The sequence below is a fragment of the Myotis nattereri genome (assembly GCF_964212035.1).
Source record: "Myotis nattereri genome assembly, chromosome: X".
Taxonomy (NCBI): Eukaryota; Metazoa; Chordata; class Mammalia; order Chiroptera; family Vespertilionidae; genus Myotis; species Myotis nattereri.
In genome coordinates, this window is record NC_138078.1 from 1069936 (window position 1) to 1087650 (window position 17715).

At 56.3% G+C, this 17715-nt stretch overlaps 1 protein-coding gene across 1 annotated transcript in view; it reads right to left on the reverse strand.

Moving 5' to 3' along the window:
- Window positions 1–3598: 3598 nt before the first annotated feature.
- LOC308511185 (matrix-remodeling-associated protein 5-like) overlaps window positions 3599–17715 on the reverse strand; it is a gene marked incomplete at both ends in the record, with an annotated part of 30662 nt that continues 16545 nt past the window's right edge. Inside the window, 3 exons of the mRNA XM_081081205.1 lie at window positions 3599–5519; window positions 8344–9247; window positions 12353–17248. Of these exons, the coding sequence (XP_080937331.1) occupies window positions 3599–5519; window positions 8344–9247; window positions 12353–17248 (7721 nt within the window). The remainder of the gene's footprint in view (window positions 5520–8343; window positions 9248–12352; window positions 17249–17715) is intronic.

A 17715-nucleotide genomic window follows, 5' to 3' on the forward strand; every position in this document is an offset into this window, starting at 1 on the left:
CCATCCACCCATCCACACATCCATCCATCCATCCACACATCCATCCATCCATCCATCCATCCATCCATCCATCCACCCATCCATCCATCCACCCATCCACCCATCCATCCATCCATCCATCCACCCATCCATCCATCCAGACATCCATCCACCATCCACCATCCATTCATCCACCATCCATCCACCATCCAACCACCCATCCATCCATCCATCTACTCATCCGTCCATCCACCCATCCACCCATCTACCCATCCATCCATTCATCCATCCATCCATCCATCCATCCATCCACCCATCCACACATCCATCCATCCATCCATCCATCCATCCATCCATCCATCCATCCACCCATCCACACATCCATCCATCCATCCATTCATCCATCCACTCATCCACACATCCATCCATCCATCCACCCATCCACACATCCATCCATCCATCCATCCATCCATCCATCCATCCATCCACCCATCCACACATCCACACATCCATCCATCCATCCATCCATCCATTCATCCATCCACTCATCCACACATCCATCCATCCATCCACCCATCCACACATCCATCCATCCATCCATCCATCCATCCATCCATCCACCCATCCACACATCCATGCATCCACACATCCATCCATCCATCCATCGACCCATCCATCCATCCACCATCCATCCTTCCATCCATCCATCCTTCCCTTCATTCATGCATCCTTTTCTCCATCCATTCTTCCTTCCATCCATCCATCCACCCACCCATCCATCCTTCTAGCTACTTACCATCTGTGGCATTGCTTCTCAATGAAGAGTCATTGTGAACAACCCCCTGCTCCCCCCACCTCCCCAGGGATACCTGTGACAATATCTGCAGTCACGTCTGCTTGTGAAACCTGGTAGAGCCGAGGCTGATGCTGGCATCTCATGGGTCTACATCCCCTAAGGTTGCTGCTCAGTGCCCGGGACAGAACTCACCACAGAGGACAATCCAGTCCCCAAAGTCACCGTGTTAATGCTGAGAAACCCCGTAGGAGCCGAAGGGCTTGTTTATGGAGCGTGAATTCCAAGCAGGACAAGTGTCCCATACATTTGGGTATTCCCCAGGGCCCGTCCTGGGACCCGCCATACAGTGAAGGCTGTCCAGACAGCTATATATTCAGCAGATAAATGCATTATCGAGTGAGAAGCCAAATGCTCTTTTATTTCAATGACTCACCATTTTTGAAAAAAAAATAATAATAATCTTCAACCAGGCTGGTGCGGCTCAGTGGTTGAGCGTTGGCCTAGGAACCAGAAGGTCACGGGTTCGAATCCCGGTCAAGGACACACGCCCGGGTTGTGGGCTCGATCCCCAGTAGGGGCCATGCAGGAGGCGGCCGGTCCATGATTCTCTCTCCTCATGGATGTTTCCATCTCTCTCCCTCTCTCCCTTCCTCTCTCTCTGAAATCAATACCACTATTGAAAAGAAAAGATCAATATCGTCATTGCCCAGTGATTTTGAAAAGATCATTTTATTATCCAAATGTACATTGTCTTAGACCTTAAAACACACACACACACACACAACAACACAGTGAAACAGTCATGGAAATACGGGCTGTGCTATTTTTTTTCTGTGGCCGCACATTCCCAAGGGGAGAGAATGCGTTTGGTTTTCAGAGGGTCTCTGAGTTTTTTCTCTGGGGTCATGTCTGAGCTCTCGCCTTCCTTCCTCTCTTCGCCACCCCTACTGGAGGCCTTTAGATAAACTTGACAAAGTAGGAAATCCAATATCCCCTCCGTCCCCATGGCTCCCGGGGCCCCCGGGAACTGTCACACGATCAGGATGTCTCGATGGGAAGGAAGTCGGGGGGTCGGGGGGGGGGGGCGTGAATTTTCTTAATTGCATTTCCATGCCTGCTCCAAAGTCTCTGAGCCTTGTAAAGACCAATAATTTATTCTTTTTAATGAGACAGAAAGGGTTTCTTTCTCTTTCTAGCCTCATCGTCTAATTAGAAAGAAAATATATATATATAAAATATATTTATAGAAAAAGTGACTTTCGGGCAGGGGAAGTGGGGGAAAGAGTGCTTTCATATATAAAATGGTAGCTGTCTGGTAGGAAACTTGTACATTTTTTTAAAAAAAAATTGTTTTGCCCGGCTGGCGTGGCTCAGTGGTTGAGCATCGACCTAGGAACCAGGAGGTCCCGGGTTTGATTCCCGGTCAAAGGCACATGCCTGGGTTTTGGGCTCCATCCCCAGTAGGGGGTGTGCAGGAGACGGCTGATCCATGATTCGCTCTCATCATGGATGTTTCTTTCTTTCTCTCTCTCTCTCTTTCTCTCCAAAATCAATATATTTTAAAAAAAAAACAACATTTTATATTTAGTAATTCTGGTTCCAAGCTCTTTTTTGGGCCAACTGGAGTTTGGAAGTGACAGGTGTTCTAAAAACCAGCAGTTCTCAACCTTCCTAACACCGCAACCCTTTAATACAGCTCCTCATGTTGTGGTGACCCCCAATTTCCTTGTTACAGATTGAACATAATTAAAGCATAGTGATGAATCACAAAAACATCATGAAAGCATCGTGATTCATCACAAAAACAATATGCAATTATAGATGTGTTTTCCGACGGTCTCAGGCGACCCCTGGGAAAGGGCCGTTCGACCCCCAAAGGGGTGGCGACCCACAGGTTGAGAACGTTCTAAATTGTAAAACTGGTCTTCTAGAATGTTCTCCCGGAAAACGGTAGAGGGTTAGCCAGGGGCGGGAGATAATTAGCCACTGTTCCTGTCTGCGGTTCATTTCCAGCGAATGCCCCTCGGGCATCCTACAGACACACATTGACGTTTCTGGGTGGCGTTGGCCAGGCGGAAATCTCCATTCTTTCCCGGGTCCCGTGGAAATCACGCCACGTGAGACCACGTTCACGGTAAACACGGGAGAAAGTCCTGGGAGAGGCTTTGCTCTCCTTTCCCCATCTGAGTGGCTTTCCTACAGGTCAAGGTCACCACCAACCAGACACCCAACCTTGGGGTCCCCCTGCCCGGTGCCAAATGGTGTTAGAACTCTAGACCAGCGATGGCGAACCTTTTGAGCTCGGCGAGCCCGCATTTTGAAAAACCCTCACTTAACTCTGGGGCCTAGAGAAATTTTTTTTTTGATCTTTGCAACCAGAGCAAAACAAAGACGTATACGTTTGATATTTATTTTATATATTTAAATGCCAATGAACAGAGAAAAATCAACCAAAGGAACGCGTTCGCGTGTCGCCTCTGAGACGCATGTCATAGGTTCACCATCGCTGCTCTAGACTCTCCCCCCCAATGACTTTCCTGACCCATGAAACTGATGGTGGGACCCCGATCTCCAATTCCTGTTTTTTTTTTCTTTTTTAAATAGATTTTTATTGATTAGAGAGAGAGAGAGACAGGATGGGAGAAGGAGAGAGAGAGAAACACCCAACAATGAGAGAGACCATGGACCGGCTGCCTCCTGCACGCTCCCTACAGGCGATGGGAGCCGGCCACCCGGGCATGTGCCATCGAACCCAGGACCCTCCTGTCCGCAAGGCCCAGGCCCCATCCACCGAGCCACACCAGCTCGGCGTGGTTTCCTGTCTTAATAGACGTGGATGTAGGTCGTCTTGGAGTCCGTGCCCAGGATGTTCTTGGCCGTGCACCTGTAGAAGCCCGCGTCCCCCCGCGTCACCTGCTGGATGGTCAGGGACCCCTGTGGGTGAAGGAACCTGTGCCCGTACAGGCGCGCTTGGGTGCCCGCGGTCAGGTGGGACCTGTCCGGGAGCTCCCAGGTGATCTCGGCTTTGGGGAGCCCCATCGCCATGCAGCTCATCTTTACGGTGCCGCCCGGGCGCGTGTAGATGACGGGCGTGGGCTCGCTGGTGATCCGGGGCGGGTACGCGATGACGATGACCGGGAAGGTGACCACGGAAGGGCCGTACTCCGTGTCCGCCTTGCACACGTAGGTCCCCCGGTCGAACACGGACGCCTCCCGCACCGTGAGGGTGCCGTTGTCCCACAGGGACGTGCGCCCCCGCGTTTGGATGCCCTGCAGGGACGCTCCGTTGGGCAGCGTCCAGGAGAAGCGCGCGTGGCGGGTGCCCTGGCGGCTCCCCGGGGGGACGCAGTGGAGCTGCAGGGTCTCCCCGTGGACGATGCTCACCAGGTGGCGGTACTGCTTCGGGGCCTCGGGCGCTGCGCCCACCTGGAGGGCCACCAGGCGCTCCGTGTGGCCGGCCGCGTTGCGCGCGACGCAGCGGTAGGCGCCCGCGTCCGCCGCCGACAGGCCGCTGATGTGGAGCCGCCCGTCGCGTTTGTGGAAGAACCGCTGCAGCTGCTGGCCGCCGGGGAGCTCGGTTCCGTTGGGCAGGAGCCACACCAGCGTGGGTGTCGGGGTGCCCCAGGCCGAGCAGTTGAGGCTGATGGTGTGGCCGGCCGCCGCCACGATCTTCTCGTCCAGCGGGTCGTGGAACCCCGGCCTCTCCAAGGCCTCCAGGACGGAGAGCTGCACCATCATCTTGGCCTCGCCGCCTTCGTTGCGCCCGATGCACGTCAGTTGGACCGAATCGCTCTTCCTCAGGCTCTTGATGTCCAGCGTCCCGTTGCGGTGGATGGTCACCCGGTTGCCGAAATAAGGCGCGGGCAGGACGACCCCCTCGGGGAACGCCCAGAAGACCTTCGGGGTGGGGACGCCTTGGGCCCGGCAGTCGATGAGCTTGCGGCTCCCCGCCGGGGCCACCTCGCGCACGGTGGTCAGGGCGTCGGGGATCCCGTTAATTCTGGGGGCCTGGACGTGGACTTGGATCCACACCGCCTTGCGGTCCTCGCCGGCCGTGTTGCGCGCGACGCACGTGTAGTTGCCGCTGTCGGAGCGCTGGGCTTTCTGGATGAGGAGGGTCCCGTCCTGGTAGATCTGGTACTTGTCCGAGGAGCTGGGGATGAGCTTGTTGGTGGGGGACAGCCAGGCCACCTTGGGCGGGGGCTCCCCTTTGGCGTCGCAGGCCACGGTGGCCACGTCGCCGTAGGGGACGCGGACGACCCCGGAGGTCTTGTTCCTGATGGAGGGGGGCGCGGTCATGACCTTGACGCGCACCGTCATCTCGTCCTTGCCCACCTGGTTCTCGGCCACGCAGGTGTACTCCCCCTCCTCGCGCAGGCCCACCTCGTTGAAGTAGAGGGTGCCGTTGTTGAACACGACGTACCGTTTGGCGCGGGCGCCGCTGTCGTCCGCCTGCAGGAGGGAGTTCACCAGGCTCCCGTCGGGGAGGCTCCAGGAGATCTCGGGGTTGGGGAGGCCGGAGGCCACGCAGTCCACCTTGAGGTCCCCCCCGTACAGGACCCGGTGGTCGTTGGCCTCCCGCTGCTCGATCCTGGCGGGCCTCATGACCACGTTGACACGCAGGACCACGAAGTCGTCGCCCACCTGGTTGCGGGCGACGCACAGGTAGTCGCCCGCATCTCTGTCGGTGACGGAGGTGACCACCAGGGTCCCGTTGGCGAACACCCGGACGCGGGGGTCCAAGCTGAGGGAGGGAGAGAAGGGAGAGGGAATGAGGGGTCAGGGTGTCGAAGGCTGTGGGTCCCTGGGTGGTCGGGCCCTGCCTGGGGTGGCTCAGGGGTTGAGCGTTGACCCATGAGCCAGGAGGTCACGGTTTGTGGACCTATGAGCCAGGAGGTCACGGTTTCCCTCCTCCTCCCCCTCCTATTCATCCTTCTTCATCTTCATCATCTTCTTCATCTCTGTGTGTGCTAATCCCCACCCAAGGATATTTGCCCATTGATCTTCTAAGAGAGACGGAAAGACAGAGAGAAACACATCGATGGCTTGCCTACTGCACATGCCCCCAACCAGAGTCCAGGCCGGGGAGGAGCCTGCAACCCAGGAATGTGCCCTTGACTGGAATCGAACCCGGGACCCTTTGCTCTGCAGGCCGACGCTCTATCCCCTGAGCCAAGCCCACCAGAGCAGAGGTCATGGGTTCGATTCCCGGTCAAGGGCACAGGCCCGGGGTTATGGGCTCGACCTTCAGTAGGGGGTGTGCAGGAGACAGCTAATCAATGATGATTCTCGCTCATCATTGATGTTTCTCTCTCTCCCTTCCTCTCTCTAAAATCAATAAATGGACAGATAAATCAGTGGATAGATAGATAGATAGATAGATAGATAGATAGATATAAATATATAGATATATATACTAGAGGCCTGGTGCATGAAATTCATGCACAGAGTGGGGGGGAGAGGTGTCCCCTCAGCCCAGCCTCTACGCTCTCCAATTCAGGACCCCTCGGGGGATGTCCGACTGCTGGTTTAGGCCCCACGCCAGCCTGGTCGCCCCTCACTAACCCCCCCTGCTGGCCTGGTCGCCCCATTCAGCCTGCGTTTTGGTTGTCCATCTGGCTGTTTTGGTCGTGACGGTCCCTGGCTTTTTCTATATTAGGATGTGTGTGTGTGTGTGTGTGTGTGTGTATATATATATATATTTTTTTTTTAATGTGAAATGCAATCTAAGCTATCAGTCCTGTTAGTGTGTCTATGTGCCCACCAAGCATTTGCCTCGTAGCCAGTGCAGCTTTCATTTTACTGCTCAAATCAGTGAAAATGCTGCCATCGTAGGGAGGACGAATGGGAGTTGCCCTCATAAACAGATGAAGTTCTCCCTGGGGGCGGAGAAAATGCTTTAGACACTGTTTCTACGCTTTTGAAATATACTTTTATTGATTCCAGAGAGGAAGAGAGAAGGGGAGAGAGAGAGAGAGAGAGAGAGAGAGAGAGAGAGAGAGAGAGAGAGAAACGTCAATGATGAGAGTCATGGATCGGCGGCCTCCTGCACGCCCCCTACTGGGGATCAAGCCCCCAACCCGGGCATGTGCCCTTGACCAGATTCGAACCCGGGACCCTTTAGTCCACAGGCTGACACTCTCTCCACTGAGCCACACCAGCTAGCGTGAGTGATCAATTCTTTTAGATTAAAATGATTAAAATGTAAAATTAACAGATAAATAAAACAAAACCCAGACTCCTAGCCAGCCCCGATCGTAATCAGAATGAAATGAGTCACTGTGAACCATGGCTGAGCGCACGCACCCCTGGGCATTCCAATAGCTGCATGTTTAAACGTTCCCCGTGTGTCCCCAGGGCCAGGCGCCTCTCGCTCATTAAACAGACGTGGGTTGTTTAATTACCCCGGACGAGGATGATAAATAGATGTCACCGCTGATGATTTACAGGGAGAGAGATACGGGTAGAATGGTTTCAGTGTGGTCTGGGTGGCATTCTTTCATATTCCCTTCTGCCTCAGGCACGCCAACGCCACCTCCACGCACGTCCCCACAGCCCCAGCTGGTGTGGCTCAGTGGATAGAGCGTGGGCCTGCAGACGGAAGGGTCCCGGGTTCGATTCCCGGTCAAGGGCCACGTGCCCGGGGTTGCGGGCATGATCCCCATTAGGGGGCGTGCAGGAGGCAGCCGATCCATGATTCTCTCTCCTCATGGCTGTTTCTCTCTCCCTCTCCCTTCCTCTCTGAAATCAATAAAAAAAAATAATTTTTTGAAAAAAAGTAAAAAGAAAAAAATCCCTGACTGGTTTGGCTCAGTGGATAGAGCGTCGGCCTGCGGACTGAAGGGTCCAGGGTTCGATTCAGGTCAAGGGCATGTACCTTGGTTGCGGGCGCATCTCCAGTGGGGGCGTGCAGGAGGCAGCTGATCAATGATTCTCTCTCATCATTGATATTTTCTATCTCTCCCTCTCCCTTCCTCTCTGAAATCAATAAAAACATATTTTAAAAAATCAATGGGAAAAATATTCTAGGTTTAACGAGAGAGAGGAGAGAGAGAGAGAGAGAGAGAGGGAGAGAAAAGAGAGAGAGAACCTATGTGGGGCTGGCCCCAGAGGCACTCTAGCTTATAAAGACCAGACATCCTTGTGTGAAAAACGAATGTCCCCCCGGAACCAGCGTGCACCGGGAGCAAGACCTGTGCGCCTTCATCCTGCCCAAGGACGGCCCCAAGAAGACCTGTCCCGGATGGGACTGTCTCCATCCGCGAAAGGAGAGGCGCACAGGAGCGCGATGGTGGATGGATGGATAGCACGCAGGAGCGCAATGATGGCGCGCAGGAGCGCAATGGTGGATGGATGGATAGCACGCAGGAGCGCAATGATGGCGCGCAGGAGCGCAATGGTGGATGGATGAATAGCACGCAGGAGCGCAATGATGGCGCACAGGAGCGCGATGGTGGATGGATGGATAGCGCACAGGAGCGCAATGGTGGATGGATGAATAGCACGCAGGAGCGCGATGGTGGATGGATGGATGGCCGCCAGGGGCCAGGGGCCAGGGGCGCACGTACCTGAAGAAGGTGTCGATCATCTGCTTGGACGGCAGCCTCCACAGGATGCGCGGCCAGGGGTCCCCCGAGGCGCTGCAGTCCAGCCGGAGCGTCCCCCCGTAGTGCACGTTGGTCCTCTGCGGGGAGGTGCCCGTGATGCGCGCGTTGGCCGCCGCCGGACGCCGCACCGTCAGCTCCACGGTCCTGCGCGCGGAGCCCACCAGGTTGGCGGCCACGCACTCGTAGCGCCCGCTGTCCTTGGGCGCCAGGTTGCGGATGTAGAGGGTCCCGTTGGGAAAGACGAAGAGATTCCCGCGGAGGAACTGGGAGGGGCGGATGTGGGTGCCGTCGCGGAGCACCCAGCGCACCGCGGGCGGGGGCGCGGCCTTGGCGCTGCAGTGGATGTGGACGCTGAGCCCGGGGGGCAGCGAGATGTTCTCCCACTTTTCCTGGTGGATCACGGGGGGCAGGGCGGCCACGTGCAGGCGGATGGCCAAGCTGTCCGCGCCCGCCGTGTTGCTGGCCACGCACTTGTACACGCCGCGGTCGGCAAAGGAGGCCTCTTTGATGGAGAGGGTGCGGTTTTCGTGCAGCGTGACCCGGCCCTCCACGGGGGACACGGCGTGCCACACCCTGCGGTCCGGGAAAATCCAGGAGATCTGGGGCGCGGGGGTGCCCCTGGCCAGGCACTCCATGGCGATGGTGTCGCCCAGGTAGACGGTGACGTCCTGGTAGTGGGAGGCGAGGATCTGGGGCTGCTGGACCGACACCGAGAGCAGAACCGCGCGCCGGTCCACGCCGTGCAGGTTCTGGGCGGTGCACACGTACTGGCCGCGGTCCTGGACTTGGACCTGGCGGATGACGAAGGTTCCGTTCTTCAGGACCTCGAAGCGCTGGACGCGGGTGTTGGGCGTCATGAGGGCGCCTGGGAGGGAAACACCAGGGACTGTCAGAATCCAGAGAAACGACCCTCTTTAAAAAAAAAAAATGTTTATTTTTATTGAATACAGAGAGGGAGAGAGAGATAGAAACATGGATGATGAGAGAGAATCATGGATGAGCTGCCTCCTGCACGCCCCCTACTGGGGATGGAGCCCGCAACCCGGGCATGTGGCCTGATGGTGAATCTAACGGTGAACTCTTGGTTCATGGGTCGATGCTCAACCATTGAGCCACACCAGCTGGGCTCTTAAGATTATATATATATATATATATATATATATATATATATATATATATATGATATAATTGATTTCAGAGAGAGAAAGGGAGAGAGAGAGAAACATCCATGATGAGAGAGAATCATGGATTGGCTGCCTCTTGCACGACCCCTTACCGGGGATCGAGCCCACAACCCAGGCATGTGCCCTGACTGGGAATTGAACTGTGACCTCCTGGTTCATAGGTCGATGCTCAACCACTGAGCCACGCCAGCCGGGCTGCCCAGGCACCATCTGAAAAGGATTCCAGAGACACCCAGGTTTCACATGAGAAAGTAGCCGATTCCTCTAAGCTCCCATAAATGGCCTGAAACTTTGTTTATAGTCATTGAGAACGACTCTGTTAATATGGTTCTTGTGTGTGTGTGTGTGTGTGTGTGTGTGTAAAATACTAGTACATATCCAAGAGTATGTAAATACTCTTGAGATATACTTTTAGCTTTGGTTATTATAATATTTTATCTCAACTTATATTCCCAACTCTAATTATAATAAGCAATAATATTGAAAATGAAATAACTTTCTGTCCTGAAAACAAGGTATATTGGTAATTTTTTAAGAAAATGACATGAATAATGGTTTATATATTTATTTAACTTGTTCTCAGGAAAAAATAGTCAAAAATCTTTTAGTCTTACAATTTTCCAGAGACTATTATTTAACTCTGATAACATAACTTTTTGTTTTCCATTTTGAATATACTTATGTGTATGTGTGGGTATGTACATGTGATATATATGTACAAGTATAAGATTATTAAATATAATTATTGACAGCACTCATCTATTGAATAAGACCCCCCCCCACTGACCTGGTCACCCCACGCAGCCTGCTGTTCAGTCGTCTGGTCATCCCTCAGTAACACCCCTGCTAGCCCGATCGTAGGCAGCCATCTTCTGAGGGCGTAACAGTCACTTTGCATACTGCCTCTTTATTATATAGATAACACTGCCACAGCAGAAAGGAAATTAAAATGATAATGAGGTACCGCCTCACCCCTGTCAGAATGGCTACCATCCACACATCAACAGACGACAAGTGCTGGCAAGGATCAGGAGAAAAAGGAACCCTCCTGCACTGCTGGTGGGAAGGCAGATGGGTGCAGCCACCGTGGAGAACAGGATGGAGCTTCCTCAAAAAACTAAAGATGGAACTCCCATTGGACCCAGTGATCCCACTTCTAGGAATACATCCCAAGAAACCAGAAACACCCATCAGAAAGGATATGCACACCCCTATGTTCATAGCAGCGCCATTGACAATTGCTAAGATTTGGAAACAGTATGAGTGCCCGTCCGTAGACGAATGGATTAAAATGCCATGAGAGCCGGGCCTGTGGCTCAGGGGTTGAGCACCGACCTATGAACCAGGAGGTCACAGTTCGATTCCGATCAAGGGCACATGCCAGGGTTGCAGGCTCCATCCCCAGTAGGGGGCGTGCAGGAGGCAGCCGATCCATGATTTTCTCTCATCATGGATGTTTCTCTCTCTCTCTCTCTCTCTCTCTCTCTCTCTCTCTCTCTCTCTCTTTCTCTCTCTTCCTCTCTCTGAAATCAATAAAAATATTGTTAAAAATTGAGTAGTGAAAAAAAGACCAAAAAAAATGAGCAAGGAAAGGGAAGAGGGAAATTAGATATACAAACAAAACAACAGAGATGAGGATAATAATAAACCACTGGTCTCTCTCTCTCTCTCTCTCTCTCTCTCTCTCTCTCTCTCTTCCTTCCTTTTAGAACGAAAAGCCCACAGTGTCCCCATTAGCTAATTCCAGCAAACATTCCTCAGGGTGAAAAAAATCATTATGAAACGTTCGACATCAAAGGCTGAGCTGATCAAAGAAGTCAACCTATGAACCAGGAGGTCAGGGTTCGATTCCCAGTCAGCGCCTAATGTTTGGGAGCTACCAACACTGCTAAGACCCACTGGAGCAAGGATGGTATGAGGTTCCCCCCAAGGTTCAATCAGCTGTCTTATCGAAACAGAGACCCACCCAGCTGGCATGGCTCAAAGGTTGAGCATCGACATATGAACCACAAAGTCAAGGTTCTATTCCCAGTCAGGGGCACATGCCCAGGTTGTGGGCTCGATCCCCAGTAGGGGGCGTGCAGGAGGCAGCCGATCCATAATTCTCTCTCATCATGGATGTTTCTCTCTCTCTCTCTCTCTCTCTCTCTCTCTCTCTCTCTCTCTCTGCCTTCCTCTCTGAAATCAATCAATCTATCTATATATATAAAAGGCTAATATGCAAAGTGTCCCCTCAGGAGTTGGATTGCTCGCTATGACATGCGCTGACCACCAGGAGGCAGCACAGAATGTAGGAATGCCCCAGCCAGCAGCCAGCAGCCGGCAGCCAGCCAGGTCTAGGGACCCGACCTGAGCATGAATTTCATGCACCGGGTCGCTAGTCTATATATATATATAAAAGGCTAAGCAACCGTCCAACTGAACAACTGTCTGACTGATAGCTATGACATGCACTGACCACCAGAGGGCATACGTTCTGACCAGAAGGTATAATGTGCACTGACCACCAGGGGGCATACGCTCCGACCAGTAGCTATGACGTGCACTGATCACCAGGGGTCAGACGCTCAACACAGGAGCTGCTGAGAGAGGAGGGAGCCCGATTCTGGGGTGCGTCACCCGAGAACCGCCCTCTCGCAATCCGGGACCCCTCGGGGGATGTCAGAGGGCCAGATTCAGCTGGATCCCCACAGGCCAGGCCGAGGGACCCCACCCGTGCACAAATCTGTGCACCGGGACTCTAGCAAAGATTTTTTGTAAAAAATGCAGGCACTTCAACGCCCTACCTGTAGAAACCTTGGTCCAGGTGACGAAAGGCTTGGGCTTCCCCGTGGCCTCGCACGGGATCGCGACGTCGGTCTCGGCCGTGACGGTCACGGTCTGGGGGGACTTGGTGATGATCTGCGGCTTCTCTCCAAGGGTCCAGAATTTAGACGCCGGCGGTCCCCCCACGGAGAAGAGCTTGGAGCCGCTCGGATGGAAGCTTCCAGACGGAGGGCCGGGGGAAGTCACGAAGGGGATGGCGTTCCGGGTGGGGTAGACCACAGGGATGTTCTGGACATTGATGGAAGGGGGGGACACGGTCCTGGGACGGGGTAATGATGGGGGTGCTGGCGGGCCAAAGTCCACATGGGTGATGGTTTGAGTGTGGATGCGATTGTAGGCACCCGGGTTGATGGCTCTGTCTCTCATCCCTGGGGCGGGAGAGGTGGGGGGCTGGGTCTTTGGGGTGACACCCAACTGTGGGAAAGAGAATGTCCGGTTGGAGAAGAAAGGGAATCTTCCATCGAAGTGATGAGGGACCCTTGCGTTGGGCGGCCGGCCCACGGGGTCTCTCAGATCCGGGATGCTGTTGTGCCCAAACCCTCTGGAGTGGCCATGGAATCGGTCCGTCCCATGGTCCGTGACCTTGTGAGGCGTGGACGTGCGCCACGGGCCCACGGTGGCCGGGCTGGAGAACATTGTCGTCATCCAGGGCTTGTTGTCCGACAAAACCCTTGAGGGGTACGCGGTGATGCCGGGCTTGTTGGTCCCGTGGTGAGGGGGCTGGAATGTCGCGAGGTATCTGAAGGGGCTCTGGGTGGTCCTGTGGGGTGGCCTCGTCGTCCCTCTCGAGGGGACTCTGGCCGGTTGGTGGAGAATTTGGACTCTCCCACCGGGATGGTGGTGACCATCGGGGCCGCGTAGAACGATGTCCTTCGTCCTCTCGTCTAAGACTTCCTTCTCGACGCCCTGCTTTGGGGTGATGTGAAACTCGTTCTTCTTGGGCGAGGGGGTGGATAATTCATTTCCTTGCCACCACGTGTGCTGGGTCACCTCCTCCTTCTTCCCGGGGGCAGTTTGGGGTTCGGGGCCCCCCACAGAATTGAGGAGGACACGGTCCTTGGAACCCGTTGACGTTGGAGGTGGCGGGCTTGAGGTGAGATGGGTGGGCTCGGTGGTAGTGGTTGGCTCCCCAAGACTCATGGATGCGAACGGGGTCGCTGACTCCCCCACGGGGGCCGGAGTGAGGACGGGATGCTGGGGTCGCGGTGCCGGATGGACGGGAGCCGGGGTGGTTTCGTGAGGATCCCAGCCACGGATGGTGGATCCGGCCCAATGTGAAGTCATCTCTACATCTGTGCTCCGAGCAGTGGAAGCAACAATGTCTTCTTCTGTAGAGAGCGCCAGGGAAGGGGGGACATCAGAGGGGAGATCCAGGTCCCCCAGGTCTTGGGAAAAGGATGAGGGGTGCGTGAGGGTCTCCAAAGAGGGGGGCATGGGGGTGTCTGTCTGCGGACCTCCAGGTGGGGCTGTCCTCGGTGGAGTCCGGCTCTCCGTTCCTGGAACGCTGGAAGGACGGGATTCCTTCTTAATTTCCCCCGCGGTGGGGACCTCAAAGCCAGGAGGTGATGTGACATCAATGATGGACTCACTTATGTTGTCATGGACGTTGTAGACACTCGAATTCTCCATCTCTTTTCCGTCCAATACGGGCGTGTACGTGGCTGGCGTTGTCTCTCGGGTTGCATCGCGAGATACGTGCATCTTGGGGGTGGTGGTCCTATATTCTGCCGCTCTAGTGGTCTCACTGGGGTCCCCAATTATCTGGGAGACGGTTGTAGACACCAGGGCCGTTTCCAGCCAGGGAGTGGTACCATCTGTAAGCGTCTTTTCCGAAAACGGACTGGGCTGGGTTGTAGAGGCCGTGGGGCTCGCTGTCGAGGTGCCATATCGGTGTTTGTTGGGCCTCCTACCGTGCTTCCTCCGTGGGGTCCCCTTGGTTACGGGGTCCACCTGTTTGGGGATCCCAACCGTACTCTCCCCCCAGGAGGTAGGAACCAGCGAATCATCCACTCGCCCGGGGGTCTTGGCTCCGGGGACGTCAGCGGGTCCAGCCGAGAAGGTCCCCATGGGGGCGAACGTCGTGGGTGGGGTTGGCTTATGACGGTGTCGGAATCTGTGGGGCCGCGGCCTCCTCCTCCCGTGGGGCCTTTTTCGGGAAGGGGGAGCAGTGGTGGGCGCGGATGGCCAGGTGACCTCTGGGGTGGACGCGATGGTACCAACGGCGACGGTGCCCTCGTCAACTAGAGAGCCAAGCGACGCGGTCGATTCAACAGACTCAACGCCCTGACGCTTCCTCTCGGATCCACGGGAGCTGGTGGGCACTCTCTCTGGCGTGTCTCCTTCCGGAAGCTTCCGTGAGTTCTCTTCTGTGCCCGTTGTGATCCATGGGCTGCCTTGAGGGCTGAAACCATGGCTCACAAACTGGGGGATATCTGTTTCTCCCTCTTTGTGTCCTCGTGTTGTGAGATCGCCAGATCGCTGTAATGGCCCGGACTCAACCACGGACAAGGTAGGCGTTGGAGTGTGAAGTCTGGACGCCTGTCCTTCTGTCTTATCCTCATCCAATTCTGGGTCCACGGATGGCATGAGGTCCGATTCGCCCCAGGAGGTGGCCACCGAGGGAGACGCATTCTCAGGGGACGTAGGCTCCGGCATGGGCCCAATGCCTACGGTAGACCAGTCGTCCGTGGCGATGTTGTGGCCGACGTCTACGGTAGACCAGTCGTCCGTGGGGATGTGATCACCGGTGGACTCCTCATAGGTCGGGTCCAGGATCTGTGGCGTCGAAGACTCATAAGGCATATCCGACGTCCCTGTCGTGGCCACGGTCCACTGGGAGGCCACGGCCATCTGAGGTAGACCCTGGGTCTTTGCAGAAAACTCATCATCGCCATCATCGGATTCTTGCAGATGGGAGCCGGTCGCGTTGGCTTCAGCCGTGAGGACGCCAGCCTGGCCTCGGTCAAGCCTCCTCCCGGGGACGGAAGCGGTCTTGGAAACTGGCTCTTCCTCCCCAAATGACAGAGCATCTGCCGAGAATTCCTCAGCGCTGGCTGTCGTCTGGGCCTCCGACGGGGACATCAAGGGAGGAGACGCGACGGGCGGGACGGGCGTGGCGTCTCCGCTCTCGGATGGTATGGTGGTGGTCTCTACGGCAGCCTCGGGCCCTCCCGTGCCCTTGGGTACGTTCCTCCCACGGACCCGGGCTAAAATATCCGCCCAATGGTCGGGGTTGATCTGCTTGCTGGCCATGTTGACCCTCCGTCTGGACTCGAAGGCCCTGCGACCCTCGGCGATGTTGGCCTCGGGCTCTCTCTCGGCGTGCTTCCAGGGTTTTGGCTTCCTTCGCCCCTTCTTGGTTTGGGGGCCCTCCTTCGGATTGAGAAACACCTTTTGGTCCTTTGGATGCAGGACTCGGTTCGACGACGGGGTATCGTCTCCGCCAACGCCCGAGCCCCCTTCATCCTCGACGACATCTGCTCTGGGCCTGGCCAGAGACTTCCCACCCGGACGTCGGCCCCTTTTGGACGCCCTGCCCGACGCTTTCCTGCTCACGGTGACCCCCACCGTGAACTGGTCGGCCCCTTGTTGGTTGATGGCGACGCATCGATAGTAGCCTCCGTCGCCCACACGGACCTCGGGGATGGAGAGCGTCCCATTGGGCAAGACATAGGCGTGGGACGTGTTGGCCAACTCATTGACGATCCTCTGGTTGGGGAGAATCCAGCTCAGCTGGGCCTCGGGGACGGCCAGCGCCTGGCAAGGCAGCGCCAGGGGCTCTCCGGGGTTCTTTGAGACGGTCACCACGTGTCCCTCTGTGGGCCGCACCGTGCGAGGCTCCACCAGGACCCGGTACGCCAGGCGGTCCGTCTCGTCCGTCACCCGGGCCAGGCACTGGTAGACGCCCGAGTCGGCCCGCTCCGTCGATTTTATCCTCAGCCAGCCGCTGGTCAGGATGGAGAACCTTCCGTCTGGGTCGTCCGTGGGCGCCTTCAGCACGGAGCCGTCGGGGAGCACCCAGGAAATGGAGGGGCTCTCGGACGCCTTCACGTTGCAGCTGAGCTGGCACGGAGACCCTTCGAGGACCGTCTGGGCTCTCCGGACGTCTTGCCCGGGCTCGATCATGACCCAGCTGTGGCCGCGAATCTGCCCGGCGTCGGTGCCGGACACGGTGAGGGAGAACCGAGATTGGTAGGACAGCAGGACCTTCTTGGACGTGCTCTGACGGCGGTTGAGCTGCAGGTCGATGCGCGGCTGCAGGACCCAGGCGGGCCGGGCCATGACGCGGGCCCGGACGCCCGTGTAGTAGAGGGCGTCATCGTCGGCGTCCTGCCTGTACTGGTAGGTGTCTACTCCGGCGTCCGGCCCGGGCACGGGCTCCCGGTGCAACGTGACGGGAACCTCGCTGTAGTAGGCGATGAGCTTCCACAGCTTCTCGTAGTTCTCCCTCGTCATGGGGCACTCCAGGTCCAGGGCGACCGTGGCGTTGACGTCCAGGCCCTGGGACTCGGTCTGGTTCAGCTGGATCCGGCCCAGGCCCGACGGCCTCCTGATCTCGCAGGCCAGGCTCACGGTGTTGCCGTGCTCGTCCGTCATGTTCAGCGAGATGGCCCACGGCGGGGACTGCGGGTCCGTCGCGGGGGGCGGCGGGCCGTCGCGGTCCTCGTCTTCCTCCTGGTCCTCCTCGGCGCTGCTGCCGGTCGCGTTGGGCCTCAGAGGGGACGCGATGGACGGTCGCGCGCACGGGATGCTATCGAGGGTGTGGATCTCGCGTCCGCGTAACGCTGTGGGGCTGGAGCACGTGGCGCAGAGCTGGCCGCCTTCGTAGGCCTTGTCTTTCTTGCATTTGAGGATCCCTGCAACAGAGAAGAAGGGAGACGGGGTGTGAGTGAGGGGCCACGACTTGCTTGACGGCCGTCCCACCTGGCGTGCGTCCCTGTTAGGACCTAACCCCTTGTCTCCTTGCCTCTGTGCCTTCCTGTCTGGCCTTACATCCCTTGAGCGCGGTGCATGGGGACTATCCAGGTTTGTTCGTTTACCCTAGACCGGGGGTCGGCAAACCACGGCTCCCGAGCCACGTGCGGCTCTTTGGCCCCTTGAGCGTGGCTCTTCCGCAAAAATACCTCGTGCGGGCGTCCACGTACGGTGCGAAGTTGACTGAAAACTTTAAGTAAAGTTGATGAAGTTAATTCCAGGGAACGTTGTGCAGGGAGAGAAGATGTAGGGTCGAGGATGGAGAAAGGTGTGCTGAGATGGTGTGGACGTAGAGAGGGGATGAACGAAAGGAGAAACAAGTACAGTTTAATTCGTTCCGAGTTTAATT